The sequence below is a fragment of the Pseudophryne corroboree genome, chromosome 5 (genome assembly GCF_028390025.1).
Source record: "Pseudophryne corroboree isolate aPseCor3 chromosome 5, aPseCor3.hap2, whole genome shotgun sequence".
Classification (NCBI taxonomy): domain Eukaryota; kingdom Metazoa; phylum Chordata; class Amphibia; order Anura; family Myobatrachidae; genus Pseudophryne; species Pseudophryne corroboree.
This window is the reverse complement of record NC_086448.1, coordinates 263937016-263956799: the sequence shown is the minus strand read 5'-3', so window position 1 is coordinate 263956799 and position 19784 is coordinate 263937016. Positions and strand designations below refer to the sequence as shown.

The 19784-nt window shown below is 44.3% G+C and overlaps 2 protein-coding genes across 7 annotated transcripts in view; one reads left to right on the top strand and one right to left on the bottom strand.

Annotated features, from left to right (window-relative positions):
• Positions 1-19784, top strand: part of OSBPL10 (oxysterol binding protein like 10) — a 726220-nt gene that overhangs the window by 406218 nt on the left and 300218 nt on the right. The gene's annotated exons all lie outside the window — the stretch shown is intronic.
• Positions 3097-6230, bottom strand: LOC134927587 (putative nuclease HARBI1). 2 transcript variants are annotated; one of them, XM_063922290.1, is made up of 4 exons: positions 5361-6230; positions 4904-5276; positions 4571-4592; positions 3097-3573 (listed from the first exon to the last, which is right to left on the bottom strand). In XM_063922290.1, the coding sequence occupies exons 1-3, from the start codon at positions 6103-6105 to the stop codon at positions 4589-4591; spliced, it is 1122 nt and encodes a 373-aa protein (XP_063778360.1). In that variant the 5' UTR covers positions 6106-6230; the 3' UTR covers positions 3097-3573; positions 4571-4588. The 2 variants fall into 2 exon arrangements, with proteins under 2 accessions (XP_063778360.1, XP_063778359.1); XM_063922289.1 differs by lacking the exons at positions 3097-3573; positions 4571-4592 and having other exon boundaries at positions 4814-5276.

Here is a 19784-nt window from a genome sequence, read left to right as displayed (position 1 = left end):
TACTAGTCATATAATATTCCCAAAGTGTACTTAGGGGTCTGTTTACTAAGATTTTGATGGAGATAAAATGGATGGAGATAAAGTACCAGCCAATCAGCTCCTAACTGTAATTTTTCAAACACAGCCTGTGACATGGCAGTTTGGAGCCGATTGGCTGATACTCTATCTCCGTGCACTTTATCTCCATGCAAGGCTTAGTAAATAGACCCCTTTGTCTTGTAATCCCATGTGTAATTCATGAAGAGGAAGGGAAGAGTTTGTCCTTCCAGGTAGTCCGCTGTGAGAAGGAAGACCCGGGTCACTGGAAGACCGGGGTCCAGTGTGATCGGTGATGATCCGAGAATAACCTGGGTCCATCATCCAGGTGTGAAAGAGGGTGAGTCAGTGGTTCCAAAACTTTTTTGAGTCACGGCGCCCTAGAGCATCAGAACTCTTTTCACGGCACCCCTAGGACAAAAGTTTCTTATTGGGAAATTTGTAAGGAAATATTACATTAAGTAAATTGTGTTTATAGGTCACCCGTAGGTTCGATTGTGTGGGGAGGGACAAGTTTTGCTTTTGTTTGAACACGTTAAAGATTAACAGCCACCAGCACTGGTTTTGCCATTAACCATAAATAATTTGAATTGGTCCTGGACCACCAATCCAAGGCACCCCTACAAGTGTCCTGAGGCACCCCAGGGTGCCACGGCACACAGTTTGAGAACCACTGCGGTAGGTATTGAAACCCTGGCTTCAATAGTTTTCAGTGTGCAGTGGCTGAGCTGTGTTAAAGCTGCGGTATATATGTGAAAGAGATATAAGAAAATCCATGTGGGAGAATGGTGCATACTATAAAACTTGTTAACCATAAACCTGGCTGAGAGTCTAGAGCTTGAAGCTTTGCTCTGTGTGTACATTATTGTTAATGTTACCTATACATCCCTATTGTAGTTCTGTGCTGTCGTAGGGGGTAATTCAGAGTTGATCGCAGCAGGAATTTTGTTAGCAGTTGGGCAAAACCATGGCCCTCATTCCGAGTTGATCGCTAAGTTTTTCGTTCGCACAACCTATTAGTAAAGTTGCGTTAATGTAGTAATTTTGCGAACATCCGCCCCCAACGTATTTTTGCTCATTCGCACGCATTATTACACAAAGTGGGCGTACGCCAAATGACATCGCAGCAATGCAAAAACATCGCAGCAATGCGAACCCATCGCATTAACACATACTTATTCGTAAAAATACTAGGTAGTCGTAGATTTACACATTTATCAGTTAAAGTGCTCACTTTTGCGGAGAAACGCACCACATTGTTTTTTTTTACTATTAAGTGGAATAACACCTTCCAATTAAAAGTCCACAAGCCCTCCTCAATTACAAATCCAATTAGTGACTGAATTGTAATGTTCATGATCAATTAAGTATTTTATAAATACCTGAAGAACACTTTGTAGCCATAAAAGAACCTATTTCTATTTACATGTTTAATATAAATATAGATGTTTGCAATGTGCTTGGTCTAATGTGTTTTGTGTATTTATTAAAGTAGAGTTTTTGTATGTGAATGAAGGTTTTTGCATGTTTATTTAGCCAATAACATGTTTGTTTTAGATTTTTAAAATAACTTACGTTAGCTGTATGAAATGTTTAATGTAAGAAATGTTTGTTCTGCAATCTGCTGTTCCTTTATTGCATTATTAAATAATAAACACTCGCTTAAGTATAATAATTTTCTTTTATTTTTTTTTTAAAGATTTTTAGAAATGTTAAGATAATTTTTGGTTTTAAAAAACATAAAAAAATTAACAAAAATTTTCAATATCATCTAGCAGACCCAGCAAGGCCTGGAGATGTCGCCTCATGTTTCCCACAATCTCCCGCAACGATGTGGGATCTCCAACGGCAACATCTGAAATTAAAAGATAACATAAACATTACTAACTTACTCACATTGCTTATTATACAAGCAAGGCACAAAGCACACTTTAATGCAGGCATGTCCAAACTGCATCCCTCAAGCTGGTGTGAAACTACATATACCAGCATGCGTTAACTCAGTTTTGGGGCCAGGGAATGCCAAACCTGTGTCAGGGCATGCTGGGATGTGTAGTTTCTCTACAGTTGCAGTTGCGCAGTTTGGACAGGCATGCTTAATGGCAAAGTTTATACATCATGGCTGTTTTATGGTACAATCATTAGCAGAAAAACACACAAGCCTGCTCAGGCTTTTTTGGATACTTTTTACAGTATTCTAGACCATGGGCTACATTTACTACTATGTGAGTTCATTTTAAGATGGAGCGTTGCCCATAGCAAACAAGCCAAAATAAGATGATTATCTTGTAGAAGTGGTTCCCCAATTGTAAAGTTTATTTGTATTGGTTGCTATGGGCGACATCCCATGTTAAAGATAACTACCATCTTCGTCACTGTTACACCATGTTGGCATTCATTCACATCTGGAGTGTTTTTTTAATATTTTTAAGGGGTTTGGTGCTGCATCATCACACTGCATATCAACATCTTCAGAAGGCCAACATATCCTAGCATTCCCACACTCCCTGAAAGCTGCCCTTACTAAATAATTGCAAACAGGTTTGACTTTAACAAATAGTCATTTTGTGAGTGTAACTTTCACAACACAAATCACTGTGTCATTAGGCTGCATAACAAAGTGAAGCATGTGTTTTGTAAGTGCAAATATTAAGACTACACAGGCACAAGTGTAAAAGACCAACAACATACTAAACTCCACTCAGGTCTAACTGTTTCCCAGAAAAAAACCCACATATAAACCCTGTTGTCCTGGCAACCCTGGCTACCTAATGAGTGTCAACCTAGAGTGGACACACAAAACATTGCACACATAAACACTGTACATATAATGACACTCACAAATATGTAAATGCAACATGTACACCATGAAGAAAAACACAAATTTTTGTCCTTGGTACAAGATTTCAAACAGTACAACACTGCATGTTTTGTCATTGTAAGTGTAAGTAGGTAATCATTTAAAAAAAAAAAAAAACTTACTTTCCACGGCAACATGAACACTCCCTGAACTGGCTTCAGGGGCTTCCTCTGCCCATTCACTGGGTAGGGATGTTGGCTGGATGGGTGAAGGCGGCTGGATGGGGGAAGGAGGAGGGATTGGGGAAGGAGGAGGGATTGGGGAAGGAGGAGGGATTGGGGAAGGAGGCTGGATGGGGGAAGGAGGCTGGATTGGTGCTGGAATTTCAGAGGGGGGGTCTGATTGAGAGGGCGAGGGGGGCGGAGAGAAAGTTAAGCCAATAGAGGGTGAGGGGGGCAGAGATGGTGATTTAGAAGTTGAAGGAGAAGGGGTATGGGAAGGAGGAGAAGGGGTCCCAGAAAGAGATGGAGAGGTGTGGTGAGAAGGGGAGTGTAAAGTGGTGTGGGCCAGGGAAGCTGAGGGGGACTGGGAAGATGAGGGGGACTGGGAAGATGAGGGGGACTGGGAAGATGAGGGGGACTGGGAAGGGGAGGGGGAGTGAGAAGGGGAGGGGGAGTGAGAAGGGGAGGGGGACTGGGAAGGGGAAGGGGGCGGAGAGGTCTGCCGTTGTTGTTGTCCTATAATGATATTTTTGACAACATTTAGTTTACATGTGAAATTACATAGTAAACAATTTCAATTTTCAATGTTCTGTTCCATGTAAAATACAGTGTTTTTTAGAAATGAAAATCAAACATGTATAAATCCTATTCATGTTGGCCACAGCAAACAAAATGAGTCATAACTTTTACTTTGAAGCTCATTCCGTAATCTAGTCCATTGAGTCATATTGATTGGTCTAGGCAACATCACCAGATCACTATTCAAGGCACCTTATTATATAGGCAGCAATGATCAAGTATTTGGGAACAGTTTCCTGGCTGGTTATTAATTCTTGAAAACATGCACTTGTTTGGTGACAGTTTGCTACAGTCAGTACTGTTTGCCCTAACCACACACACTGTCCTATTTTGTAAAAAAACACACTCAGCGTTGCAATTAGCCTACCACTTAGTGTAAATTTGCACAATGTTTGCTAATATTCTTATGTAATGTAACTTACGTCGTGTATGCATAGAACGTATTTGCTGGCGGATCTCCGCCAACAGCTCGGGAGTCCTCCTGCGGAGATCACTCCATCTCCTCTCAAGTTGAATGATTGACCGCCTGCTGCGGACGCGAGTCCGCAGCAGGCGGCGGACCTCCGCGTAGGCCTCGCGCTTCACCCGATTTGGGATGAAGCGCCCAACGCGGCCTACGCGGCGGTCCATCACCGCAACCAGGACGCGGAGCTCACGCCTGGTGAACGGTGCAGCACGCATCTTGGCAATGGCGTTTTCCTTATTTGGGCATATATTTATAGCGTCTGTTAGCATGTGATTGGTCATAAATCTGTTGTCATTTCTAATAACTTTATTGATCTTTGCAATGCTGTGAAGAGCAGTGTTATTTCGCACGAGCGGAAAAACGCATCCGCAGAAGTAAATTTTTGCATAAAAAAAAAAAAACCATAACACAAACAGACACAGAGACACACAGTTTTGAATAAAATTGTAAACATATCTGTGTACTCACCACAGTTTGTGTGATCATTCAGCTGGACAGTCACAAAGTGGGCAACATTCAATTTCATTTGTTTTTGTGTTTGTTTAAATAATCAAGATTTTAGGATATAAAACAAATAAGGACACTATTTAGCCACATCACATTATATTTTGTACTAATCTCAAATTGTAAGCTTAACGTGTTAACGGATTTTTACTTTTTTTAAAATGACAAATAAACAAAAAATCCAAAACCATTACACAATGACCTTACAATCTCAAACAAAATGTCAACATTACAAACAAAACATAAGCATACTGTGCTTTGTTTTTTTAACATAAAAATAATATAAAAACACTATACCTGAAATATTCGGCAACAATCCTTGCCCTCACTTGGCTCCCCCTCCGTGTAACACTCCCACCACCGAAGTGTCGAACAACCCCTGGCTCCTCATCAGGCAATTCCTCTGCCTGAGGAAGCTCTACACTACTCCTTACCGCGATATTATGTAGTATTGCGCACAGGACCACTATTTTACTTGCCATCTCCGGCGAATACATGATGTCGCCACCAGTGCGGTGGAGCACACGAAACCGCCCTTTAAGGACACCAATTGTGCGCTCCACCAGCTGCCTAGTGGCAGTAAGCGCGGAGTTAAATGCCATCTGTGGTCCTGGCCTGGGATTACGGTAAGGAGTCATGAGCCAGGGGGTGCAAGGATATCCACGGTCTCCTGTTTGAGGAAAAACCTTAAATTAAAAAGAGTATATTATAAAATTTCATTTATTTTTAAGATAAAAAATATCTTCAAACTCACCCAATAACCACATGTCTGCTCGTTGACTTGCTCTTAATCTCTGCCATATCCCTGATTGTCTAATGACATATGCATCATGTGAACTTCCAGTAAACTTGGCATTCAGGGAAAGGATCTGGAGGGATGGCCCACAAACAACCATTACATTCAGAGAATGAAACAGTTTCCTGTTTCTATAAATTTCTTCATTATGTCTTGGTGGCTGAATAGCAACATGTGTGCCATCCACAACCCCAATAACATGTGGGAAGCGACTACCACCTTCCTCAAATTGCCGCTTCACCACATCTAGGGCACCAACATCCAAAGGCATATCAATGAATTGCTTCACCCGCTTTAGGAAAGCCTGGCAGACACGCCGCAGGACCTTACTGAACTGGCCCTGCGACATGCCAACCAGGTCTCCCACAACATGTTGATATGAGGCTGTAGCCAAAAAATGTAACACAGCAAGGAATTGTGTCAATGGTGGTATTGCTGTAGGATACCGAATTTCAGACTCCAGATCACTCTCTATTATGGAGAGAGTGTCTAGGATTAGATGTGGTGGCAGCCTGTATCTACGCACCACCACATCATCTGGCATCCCAAAAAGTAGGACACGGGTTCTGAAAATTGGTGGCCTAGCACGCCTCCGTTGCCTTGGTTGATGAGGAGCCGGTTGTGGTTGTGGGGCTGGCGGTTGGGGTGGGAGTGCTGGCGTGGGTTGGGGAGGTAGGGCTTCTGCTGCGATAAATATCGACATAACACACTTTTTTGAGATAAAAACAAAAAAATGTTTAATACTCCAAAATTATTTATTAAAAAATATACAAACAATAAATGTATAAAAAAAAGGTGGAGTCAACTTACTGCAGGAGCGTACGACATTATTTCTGGGTTCAATTCAGGAACAAAATGAAAAAAAATAAAAAAAAAAAATATAAAAAAAAAAAAAACTACATATGTTAATTTGAGAAAAACCAAACATGTAAGTTTCTAGATTTCTGAGCATCAAACACATCACAAACACCATAAAACAAATATAAATAAAAATAAAATAAAGGAAAAAATTCAGTCAAGTAACAAAAAAAAACATTTAGTAGCTAGGCCAGGCAAGAAAAACACTACTTTGCAGATCAATCCAGGTAAGAAAAAATACTTGTCTTTACAAAATGGCAAAGAAACATAATAACAACACTTTGAACAAACACAAACAGGCACCAACACAGGCAAAGGGCACTTACCTGATCCAAAATCAATAAAGTTTTTGTGTTTTCTTGCACACCAAAAACTCAAAATATACAAGGGTTTCCTCACCCAAAAAACAACTCCTACAAGAGAACAAAAATGACAGTCAAAAACAACATACAGACCATTCAAACAAACAAACAACAACACAGGCAAAGGGCACTTACCTGATCCAAAATCAATAAAGTTTTTGTGTTTTCTTGCACACCAAAAACTCAAAATATACAAGGGTTTCCTCACCCAAAAAAAAACTCCTACAAGAGAACAAAAATGACAGTCAAAAACAACATACAGACCATTCAAACAAACAAACAACAACACAGGCAAAGGGCACTTACCTGATCCAAAATCAATAAAGTTTGTGTTTTCTTGCACACCAAAAACTCAAAATATACAAGGGTTTCCTCACCCAAAAAACAACTCCTACAAGAGAACAAAAATGACAGTCAAATCAAAGAAGCACAGGTTTATTTACAAAAATGGACTTGCAAAATATATCTGTGTTTTTTAATAAAAATAAAAAAAATAAAAAAAATAAAAACTTTGAATTCAAAAAATTACCAAGAAGATTTCCAGAATACTCACAAACGAAAAAACGCAACAAAAAAATGTCTATACTCAAAACGCAAACGAAAGGACAAATGTATGCTTGACAATTACTCACTCTGCAAATTCCTATAGCACCTTCACGCACAAGCCAACAAACTCAAGTGAAACTCAAAACTACCTACACTCACAGCGTGCAAAGTAGGCCCTTAAATAAGCAGTGCAATCAACCAGATTGTGTACACCTGTGTGAATTAACGCTTCGCACGTAGGTATATAAGCGCACACACCTCGCCGTACACGTCATCACAAACATGGCTTCTCGTGAGCAAATCGCAGCAGAGATGGACCGCATTGCAGAGCAGGAGATGGCATTGCGGAAAAGACGCATAGATTGCCAACGGCGCATGCTGGAATACGCCTCTGCGGATGTTGAAGAGGCAGGACCTAGTACTCTGCAAATGTCTGCTTCTGAACCACAACAATTGACTGGGGATACTCTGCCACACACACAAAGTGACCAAACTGAGGGAGAATTGGCTTTAGCCACACAAACACAACAGACAGAAGCTGCTAGTGAGGAGGAAGATGGTGATGAACAACAAGAAACCTCACAGGCTACCTCCAGACGGAAGAAAAGACAGCCTGCATTCACTAAGAGGGAGTTGCGTGTCTTGGTCACGCAGGCCATGTCCAAAATCCATAGAGGGCCAAAAAACATGGGGGCTGCTTCAAAAGAACGAATCTGGAGAGACATCACAAAATCTGTGAATGAAGTTGGCTCTGTCGTCAGAACATCACAGGAAGTGAGACGACGGTAAGTGCATATTGACAGTCCTTTTTCTGTGCTAAGTTGACTAAAAAATGTAGTTACATGTGATGTTATGTCTAGCAAACACAAGCAGAACACGTGTCCTATATATTAGCTTAGACAAATAATAAGACTCTACTTTGTCCCTCTTTCACAATACATATGTAGGTGGGCCGACTTCAAATCCCGCCTGAAGGCAAAGAGGGCTGCGGAGTGGAATGCCTCAAGGGCTACAGGTGGAGGAGCACCTGTCGCTGTGGAGTATACTGACTTGGAGGAGATGGCGATGCCCTGTGTCAGTTATGAGGAGGGCCAAGGGGTGTCTCATATGGACACGGACCTGCCTGAGATCCTGACGGGACATGACTTGGAAGGTAAGTTTACACATTTAGTTGTCTGTAATTTTGACAGTATTTATAATAATAAACTAATTTTGTATCCTACTTTTTTCCCACACATTCTTCTATTTGCTTGCCACAAAACACAGCACAGGGGGGTGATCCGTTTGAGTCACAGGACGGTTATGTGGTTGAGGCTGAGGTGGAGGGACCTAGTGAGTCTGGCAGTGTGGGCCAACAAATCCCACCTCTGCAGGTTCCTACTGGCCCCCCCACCCAACCCTCTGCTATCCCGGAGATCCTGCTTGAAATCGCTAGGTATGGTGAGAGCCTAAATCGGTTTCAAGACGGGGTCATCCGGGAGGTAAGCCAGATAGCTGTCCGGCTCACTGAGCACCGAACCTGTGTTGAGCAAGGTGTTGCTCAACTCTGCCAAGGTCTGGCAGAGATCAGGCAGGGCCAAGAACAACTTGCCTCCTCATTCCAAACCCTTGCAAATAACATCTTGCAAGGGCTCCAGGCCATCGCTGTCTCCCTTGCCCACAGTGGCAGAGAGCCACCCACATCGGCTCCCTCCCCTGCCCCTGCCCAGGAAGAACAGCCCACTGGGCAGGCCCAACGAAGGTCGCTCCGCAGACCTTCCAAAGAAGAACAGCCTCAGGCGGGGAGAAAAAGAAGAAAATGATGTCTCTCCAGATGGGCAGCACCCATGTTTTTGATGTTGCCTCTATGTATTTTTGGAGTTGGCTTGTGTGACCAGAATGGATAACTCCCTCTTAGTGAAATGTATTATTTCTGTTTGGATGTATTGTAGCCTGTGAGTTTATGTGTATAAACACCAGAGCCATCTTCCTCTTACTAGTGTGCTATGTATTGTTGTGTTTGTGTGGTGGATCCTAATTCTTTCTCATTTGGTTTAAAATTTGTGTGTGGCAGGGTGTGTCATGTTTTATTTATGCTTTAAAAATATACTTTTGTCAGAAGCAGAATTTTGCAGAGTACTGAGTTCTGCTATCTAATGATTGTCAGTGCCATCTGCTTGCTGCTTGGTCCATCTCTGCCTGTGCGACTCACGTGGAGCCATGTTTAAATGTTGTCAAAAAATTATATAGTAATAAAAAATATATTTCAAAAATTTGAGCAGTTTCTTCCAGGTAATGCAGTTCCAGAAAGATTAGGTCAGCATATAGACACTTGTAGACCAATCTGCTAATTCTCCTTAAAAATTGAAAAAAAATAAAATAAAAAGGTATGCTTTGCACCACACTTTAATGTCCATATTAAGTAAACAGACACGACGCTTTTTATAAATATCTAGGGTCAACAGGACATCATTTCAAACATTGTCAGATATTATAATCAAATATTATTGTGACTTTTAAGACTAAATTAAAGTGTATGCTGCATTATGTTGGTGTTGGTTTATTTTTAAACAATTTTGCAGATTTCAAACACTTTCACAAATATTTTCATTTGCTTGTATTTGGGAGTCTTACACACATTAAAACAAGTTTTAAAAAGGCTTACACAACAAATTCTAAAAAAAAAAACACCCTTATTTGGCAGTGTGTGAGATTTATATGTGAGTAGACTAAACATGTAATGTGTGTTCAGACAATTGCTGGTTGGTAACTTTCATCTGCTCATTAATTAACAAGTAATTGGACATCAGATGAATGTGATATCCAATTAACTGCTAATTACTGCATACACACTTGTACCAGTACTTCGCAAATGTAGAGTAACTGCAGACCTACTCTGCTGCTGCGTGAATGTTGCTACGGTTTCCTATGTTAGTTTTAACAGCGACAATGTTTATTTGCGAAAAACACGCCCATTGCGAGTTGAATACTCCCACACTGTACGCCCACTTTCACGCCCTTGTCGGAGCATTGCGAAGTCTCGCCTCCGCCACGCCCACGCCACTCCTCGTTTTCGTTTGGCAGTTACGGCTTTATTTTTTCTGAGTAATTTTGCACAGTTGTCGTACGTATGTACTCGCGCATGCGTAATCACGCATTTGCGCATGCGCAGATACTTACATTTCGTACATTTGCGATGCGATGACTCTTAGCGATCAACTCGGAATGAGGGCCCATGTGCACTGCAGGGGAGGCAGATTTAACATGTGCAGAGAGCATTAGATTTGGGTGTGGTGTGTTCAATCTGCAATCTAAATTGCAGTGTAAAAATAAAGCAGCCAGTATTTACCCTACACAGAAACAAAATAACCCACCCAAATCTAACTCATTCTGCACATGTTATACCTGCCTCCCCTGCAATGCACATGGTTTTGCCCAACTGCTAACAAAGTTTCTGCTGCGATCAACTCAGAATTACCCCCTTAGTGCCTAAGGCATGGTTAGTACGGACACTGACTGTTGATGTCATTATGCACAGAGAACCTAGTTCTAGAAGCGTGCCTTTTAAGTCCTTCCGTAAAATTCTAGTTTGATATTTATTTAGTGATTTAGTAAGGCTACAGGCCCTTCCATTAATTAAACAGTTGATCGGATTGTATTCATAAATCAGAATGGTTCTAATGTTGTAATTGTTTTTTTGTTTTTTAATTAGACCACTTAATGTTATTGAAGCATTCCTAAAAGGAACACTAAGTAAGCACAAGCTGTCTACAGTTTTTCTGTTATTTTCTCATAGACTGTTTATCTATAGAGCATGTAGTGGGTTCTAGTAGAAATTGAATTGTATTCAACAGTTTCAAATAGTAATGATTAACTGATCAAGCTCATTAATCTGTTGAGAAATGTAAATAAATAGTGATTTTATTTCTAAGTCAAAATAATATTTGTCAAATTTTTGCTTTTTGCTCTCAATATGAATGGGCTTTCCCATTCATTTCAGTGGCCTTTCCAAATCAGTGGGGGTGTGCATGTTGGGTCAGAAGGTGAGTTGGGTTTACTTTACCATACTAATAAGGGCATACAAAAAATAAGATTTTACTTACCGATAAATCTATTTCTCGTAGTCCGTAGTGGATGCTGGGGACTCCGTCAGGACCATGGGGATTAGCGGCTCCGCAGGAGACAGCGCACAAAAATAAAGCTTTAGGATCAGGTGGTGTGCACTGGCTCCTCCCCCTATGACCCTCCTCCAAGCCTCAGTTAGGATACTGTGCCCGGACGCGCGTACACAATAAGGAAGGATTTTGAATCCCGGGTAAGACTCATACCAGCCACACCAATCACACCGTACAACTTGTGATCTGAACCCAGTTAACAGTATGACAACGTAGGAGCCTCTGAACAGACGGCTCACAACAAGAACAACCCGATTTTTTTGTAACAATAACTATGTACAAGTATTGCAGACAATCCGCACTTGGGATGGGCGCCCAGCATCCACTACGGACTACGAGAAATAGATTTATCGGTAAGTAAAATCTTATTTTCTCTAACGTCCTAGTGGATGCTGGGGACTCCGTCAGGACCATGGGGATTATACCAAAGCTCCCAAACGGGCGGGAGAGTGCGGATGACTCTGCAGCACCGAATGAGAGAACTCCAGGTCCTCTTTAGCCAGGGTATCAAATTTGTAGAATTTTACAAACGTGTTCTCCCCCGACCACGTAGCTGCTCGGCAGAGTTGTAATGCCGAGACCCCTCGGGCAGCCGCCCAGGATGAGCCCACCTTCCTTTGGAATGGGCCTTGACAGATTTAGGCTGTGGCAGGCCTGCCACAGAATGTGCAAGTTGAATTGTGCTACAAATCCAACGAGCAATCGTCTGCTTAGAAGCAGGAGCACCCAGCTTGTTGGGTGCATACAGTATAAACAGCGAGTCAGATTTTCTGACTCCAGCCGTCCTTGAAATATATATTTTCAATGCCCTGACAACGTCCAGCAACTTGGAATCCTCCAAATCGCTAGTAGCCGCAGGCACCACAATAGGCTGGTTCAGGTGAAACGCTGACACCACCTTAGGCAGAAAATGAGGACGCGTCCGCAGTTCTGCCCTGTCCGAATGGAAAATCAGATATGGGCCTTTATACGATAAAGCCGCCAATTCTGACACTCTCCTGGCTGAAGCCAGGGCCAGTAGCATGGTTACTTTCCATGTAAGATATTTCAAATCCGCCGATTTGAGTGGCTCAAACCAATGGGATTTGAGAAAATCCAAAACTACATTAAGGTCCCACGGAGCCACTGGGGCCACAACCGGGGGCTGTATATGTAGTACTCCTTTTACAAAAGTCTGGACTTCAGGAACTGAAGCCAATTCTTTCTGGAAGAAAATCGACAGGGCCGAAATTTGAACCTTAATGGACCCCAACTTGAGGCCCATAGACAATCCTGTTTGCAGGAAATGTAGGAATCGACCCAATTGAAATTCCTCCGTGGGGGCCTTCCTGGCCTCACACCACGCAACATATTTTCTCCAAATGCGGTGATAATGTTGTGCAGTCACCTCCTTCCTGGCTTTAACCAGTGTAGTAATGACCTCTTCTGGAATGCCTTTTTCCCTTAGAATTCGGCGTTCAACCGCCACGCCGTCAAACGCAGCCGCGGTAAGTCTTGGAATAGACACGGTCCCTGCTGAATCAGGTCCCGTCTTAGAGGTAGAGGCCACGGATTTTCCGTGAGCATCTCCTGAAGTTCCGGGTACCAAGTTCTTCTTGGCCAATCCGGAGCCACGAGTATCGTTCTTACTCCCCTTTGCCGTATAATTCTCAGTACTTTGGGTATGAGAGGCAGAGGAGGAAACACATACACTGACTGGAACACCCACGGTGTTACCAGAGCGTCCACAGCTATTGCCTGAGGGTCTCTTGACCTGGCGCAATACCTGTCCAGTTTTTTGTTGAGGCGAGACGCCATCATATCCACCTTTGGTTTTTTCCAACGGTTCACAATCATGTGGAAGACTTCTGGATGAAGTCCCCACTCTCCCGGGTGTAGATCGTGTCTGCTGAGGAAGTCTGCTTCCCAGTTGTCCACTCCCGGAATGAACACTGCTGACAGTGCTATCACATGATCTTCCGCCCAGCGAAGAATCCTTGCAGCTTCTGCCATTGCTCTCCTGCTTCTTGTGCCGCCCTGTCTGTTTACGTGGGCGACTGCCGTGATGTTGTCCGACTGGATCAACACCGGCTGACCCTGAAGCAGAGGTTTTGCCAGGCTTAGAGCATTGTAAATCGCTCTTAGCTCCAGTATATTTATGTGAAGAGACATCTCCAGGCTTGACCATACTCCCTGGAAGTTTCTTCCCTGTGTGACCGCTCCCCAGCCTCTCAGACTGGCATCCGTGGTCACCAGGACCCAGTCCTGTATGCCGAATCTGCGGCCTTCTAACAGATGAGCACTCTGCAACCACCACAGAAGAGACACCCTTGTCCGTGGCGATAAGGTTATCCGCTGATGCATCTGCAGATGCGATCCGGACCATTTGTCCAGCAGATCCCACTGAAAAGTTCGTGCGTGGAATCTGCCGAATGGGATTGCTTCGTAAGAAGCCACCATCTTTCCCAGGACTCTTGTGCATTGATGCACAGACATTTTTCCTGGTTTTAGGAGGTTCCTGACAAGTTCGGATAACTCCTTGGCTTTCTCCTCCGGAAGAAACACCTTTTTCTGAACCGTGTCCAGAATCATTCCCAGGAACAGCAGACGTGTTGTCGGGGTCAACTGAGATTTTGGAAAATTCAGAATCCACCCGTGTTGTTGCAGCACTACTTGGGTTAGTGCTACTCCGTCCTCCAGCTGTTCTCTGGACCTTGCCCTTATCAGGAGATCGTCCAAGTAAGGGATAATTAATACGCCTCTTCTTCGCAGAAGAATCATCATTTCGGCCATTACCTTGGTAAAGACCCGAGGTGCCGTGTACAATCCAAACGGCAGCGTCTGAAACTGATAATGACAGTTTTGCACCACGAACCTGAGGTACCCTTGATGTGAAGGGCAATTTGGGACATGCAGGTAAGCATCTTTTATGTCCAGGGACACCATAAAGTCCCCTTCTTCCAGATTCGCTATCACTGCTCTGAGTGATTCCATCTTGAACTTGAATTTTTGTATGTACAGGTTCAAAGATTTCAGATTTAGAATAGGTCTTACCGAGCCGTCCGGCTTCGGTACCACAAATAGCGTGGAGTAATACCCCTTTTCCTGTTGTAGGAGGGGTACCTTGACTATCACCTGCTGAGAAAACAGCTTGTGAATGGCTTCCAATACCGTCGCCCTGTCTGAGGGAGACGTTGGCAAAGCAGACTTTAGGAACCGGCGAGGGGGAGACTTCTCGAATTCCAACCTGTAACCCTGAGATACTACCTGCAGGATCCAGGGGTCCACCTGTGAGCAAGCCCACTGCGCGCTGAAATTCTTGAGTCAACCCCCCACCATTCCTGAGTCCGCTTGTAAAGCCCCAGCGTCATGCTGAGGGCTTTGCAGAACCCGCGGAGGGCTTCTGTTCCTGGGAAGGAGCTGCTTGTTGCCCTCTCTTACCCTTTCCTCTGCCTCGGGGCAGATATGACTGTCCTTTTGCCCGCTTCTTATACGACCGAAAGGACTGCGGCTGAAAAGACGGTGTCTTTTTCTGTTGGGAGGGGGTCTGAGGTAAAAAGGTGGATTTCCCGGCAGTTGCCGTGGCCACCAAATCCGATAGACCGACGCCAAATAATTCCTCCCCTTTATACGGCAATACTTCCATATGCCGTTTGGAATCCGCATCACCTGACCACTGTCGTGTCCATAAACTTCTTCTGGCAGATATGGACATCGCACTTACTCTCGATGCCAGAGTGCAAATATCCCTCTGAGCATCTCGCATATAAAGAAAAGCATCCTTTAATTGCTCTAAAGTCTGTAAAATACTGTCCCTATCCAGGGTATCAATATTTTCAGTCAGGGAATCCGACCAGACCACCCCAGCATTGCACATCCAGGCTGAGGCGATGGCTGGTCGCAGTATAACACCAGTATGTGTGTATATACTTTTTAGGGTAGTTTCCAGCCTCCTATCAGCTGGATCCTTGAGGGCGGCCGTATCAGGAGACGGTAACGCCACTTGTTTTGATAAGCGTGTGAGCGCCTTATCCACCTTAGGGGGTGTTTCCCAGCGCGCCCTAACCTCTGGCGGGAAAGGGTATAATGCCAATAACTTTTTTGAAATTAGCACTTTTCTATCTGGGCTAACCTACGCTTCATCACATACATCATTCAATTCCTCTGATTCAGGAAAAACTACAGGTAGTTTTTTCACCCCCCACATAATACCCCTTTTTGTGGTACTTGTAGTATCAGAGATATGCAAAGCCTCCTTCATTGCCGTGATCATATAACGTGTGGCCCTACTGGAAAATACGTTTGTTTCTTCACCGTCGACACTAGATTCAGTGTCCGTGTCTGGGTCTGTGTCGACCGACTGAGGTAAAGGGCGTTTTACAGCCCCTGACGGTGTCTGAGACGCCTGGGCAGGTACTAACTGGTTTTCCGGCCGTCTCATGTCGTCAACTGATTTTTGTAATGTGCTGACATTATCACGTAATTCCATAAACAAAGCCATCCATTCCGGTGTCGACTCCCTGGGGGGTGACATCACCATTACCGGCAATTGCTCTGCCTCCACACCAACATCGTCCTCATACATGTCGACACACACGTACCGACACACAGCAGACACACAGGGAATGCTCTATTGAAGACAGGACCCCACTAGCCCTTTGGGGAGACAGAGGGAGAGTTTGCCAGCACACACCCAAGCGCTATAATATATATGGGACCAACCCTATATAAGTGTTGTATCCTTATAGCAGCTTAAATATAGTAATATCGCCAAAAAAAGTGCCCCCCCTCTCTGTTTTACCCTGTTTCTGTAGTGCAGTGCAGGGGAGAGTCCTGGGAGCCTTCCTCACAGCGGAGCTGAGCAGGAAAATGGCGCTGTGTGCTGAGGAGAATAAGCCCCGCCCCCTATTTCGGCGGGCTCTTCTCCGGAGTTTGTGAGATCTGGCAGGGGTTAAATATGGATGTATTTAAGGGCTATATGTGATGTATTTTTTAGCCATAAAAAGGTATTATACATTGCTGCCCAGGGCGCCCCCCCAGCGCCCTGCACCCTCCGTGACCGCTGTGTGAAGTGTGCTGACAACAATGGCGCACAGCTGCAGTGCTGTGCGCTACCTCAGGAAGACTGAAAAGTCTTCTGCCGCCTGCTTCTGGACCTCTTCCATCTTCGGCATCTGCAAGGGGGGTCGGCGGCGCGGCTCCGGGACCGGACTCCATAGCTGGGCCTGTGTTCGATCCCTCTGGAGCTAATGGTGTCCAGTAGCCTAAGAAGCCAATCCATCCTGCACGCAGGTGAGTTGACTTCTCTCCCCTAAGTCCCTCGATGCAGTGAGCCTGTTGCCAGCAGGACTCACTGAAAATAAAAAACCTAAAAACTTTTTCTAAGCAGCTCTTTAGGAGAGCCACCTAGATTGCACCCTGCTCGGACGGGCACAAAAACCTAACTGAGGCTTGGAGGAGGGTCATAGGGGGAGGAGCCAGTGCACACCACCTGATCCTAAAGCTTTATTTTTGTGCCCTGTCTCCTGCGGAGCCGCTAATCCCCATGGTCCTGACGGAGTCCCCAGCATCCACTAGGACGTTAGAGAAATAGCCTATATACCTACACAGATTCACTAACATCCATGCATATATGTAAGTCGCACTGACCCACTGGGGTGCTTGGTAAATCCCCATTGCTTCAGAGCTTTGCCCTCTACTGTGAAGGAACGGGACCCAGATAGTGCTTTAATGAGCCAGTGGTGCCATCACGGATCAGCACTTTAAAGGCTGGTGGGAAAAACAGAGAAGCCCGGTATGAGTTGCAAGATGGAGGAGGCGAGAGGAAGAAGCCATTAATGTGATGACAGTGAAAAGAGGAGGGAGGCCTTAAGGTAAGTAAAGTATGTAGGGTTCCAAGAGAAAGTGGGGGGAGTGGAATTATAGTAGGATCCATTTCCAGTAGTGAGCTTAATGCTTAAGAAAAAAAATGGGCTACAAACAACCATTCCAAGGCAGCGAGGGATACTGAAGGTTGACATGCATTAGGTCGATATGGTCAAAAGGTCGAAATTAGTTTTTCACATTTTTTTTCTTCATTTTTTGGATTTTTCCATACTTGACGATCCACGTGGACTACAATTGGAGCCTGCTCGGCACCTTGCCTGAAGAATGGCGAGCGAAGCGAGCCATGCGAGGGGACACGGTGCACTAAATGGGGTTCCCCGTCACTTTACGCAGTAAACGACACCCAAAAAAGTCCAATAACTCATGTCGACCATTTCACCTGTCGACCTAGTACATGTCGATCTAATTCCCATGTCGATCTAGTGCATGTCGACCTTGGTTGTGAGAAGTTCGATTATTTTACAAGGAAAAGCAATACCATATCACACTGTGGTTCGGGCCGCTGCAGTCGCTAAACGCCAGCAAATAACAACTAAGATATGTATGCATGTTACGTATATACGCCGACACGCTATGCGCACAATGCAGCGACACGTGTGGCTGAATACATCTTATCAAACAAGAATGGAATGCGACACCAGTAGATAAATGTAATGTTGTGGTCTAACGCATCAACAGAATTTAGTCAAAAGATACAGATAAAAGATACAACAATATTACAGAGAAGAGCTACAACCAATAATACATACGTTTGTTCGCAAGCGCTCCTGGACCCAGGACTCAGTCAGTCTTAGCAAGATGACCTTCAGAGAATAGACTGAGCCTGGTCAGGAGGACTCTCTTTATACAATATGTCCAAATACAGTACAATGGGAAATGTAAGCTCTTCTTTCATAGGTCAAGGGGCAGGTCATTTACAGTACATGAGGGGTCATAGGTTGGTTTAAATTAATGGCCGATGCTTGGTCCAGGTGTACTTGCAGGTGTTCGCCACTGGGTTCCCGCCTAATATCAAGAGTACAGTATTTACAGTAGTTTGTGAATATTACAATTCTGCGCATATCTATGCGCAGAAACATGCTATAAACTGCAAATAGCACCCGGAATGTAGATCTCAAAATACTGCACATCTGGATACCAAACACTAAGTCTTAACCTTGCTCCATCCCCTCACATCCTGTAACCCTGAATAACTCTCTTGTTCTATCTTTTGAGTATATATAACTTGCTGGAAAAGTGTTTGGAGACTATGTGTAAATTATGCACTATATAAATAGAATACTGAATATGACTTTGTGGCTTTTCTGTGCGAATGCGTATGCTACCGTATATACTCATACCACGCGCCAATACGCAAGGCTCGTGAACCAGTGTACGTAGCATGCGTGTATGCGTACACACGGCGAAAACGCGCACACACAAAGACCACTTTGGTGTTTGCATGTGGTGTGTATGTAATATTTTCGACTTCGTCAGTTGACTCGACCCAACGACCCATACCCGGCAACGAATACCCTCAAGAGTGCCTGCACAAAAGGAACTGATGTAATGGTGGGCGGAAATTCCTATTTCCGATGAAAACAGAAGTTTTGTCATGGGTAGGACATATCTTTATTTCACCCAATGCTTGAAAGTGTTATTACTGGCGAAAATACTACTATGGTCTGCAAGGCTTTCCTGTGCACTTGTGTGGGCAGGGCCTGATTAACCAATAGGCTGATCAGGCTGCAGCCTGGAGCGATGGATCCTGGGGGACGCAGCGCCGTCACAATAGATTATTATTATTTTTTTGTTTTACTCTAAGCGGTATTATCTTCTGTATTGGCCTAGGGTGTCTGGAACCCTTAATCAGGCCCTGTGTGTGGGAAAGCCTATTTGACAAATACTAAATTCTCATATCGCTCCACTGCTTCAGTGATTATTTTGTTAAATTGCCACAAGAAAGAAGTTTTCAGCCTTAGGGGTATATTCAATTAAAGTCGGATCCATTCCGACATGCATTTGTCGGAATGGATCCGACAAGGGCTATTCAATGGCCTTTTCAATTCGACTTTAAAAAAAGTCGAATTGAGATGAGGGAGCCGAGAGGAGGAGACGGGGGGTGGTGGAGACGAGGGAGAGCCGCGGGGAGACGGGGGAGAGCAGCGCTACAGCGGCGTTGTAGGAGGATGTGGCACTGCCGTCAGACCTCACGGCAGCTGTGATACATCCTCCTGCATATACTGTGCTGTAGCTGCAGCTCTCCCCGTCTCCCCGCGGCTCTCCCCTGTCTCTCCTCCTCTCAGCTCCCTCATCTCAATCCGACTTTTTTTAAAGTCGGATTGAGCTGGTCAGAAACAGGGCCAAAACTTGTCAGATTTGGCCTCGTTTCCAACAGAAGCACGTGGATCGGCAGCTATTCCACCGATCCACGTGCTTTACGACAAGATGAATTCCCCTTCCGACCTGAAAAAGTCGAAACTGCCGTCTTTCCGACAAGACGGCAGTTTCGACGGTAATTGAATATACCCCTATATGCTACAGACAGTCCTCTTGCTAAATAGGGACCAATGGGGGTCATTCTGAGTTGATCGCTCGCTAGCTAGTTTTAGCAGCTG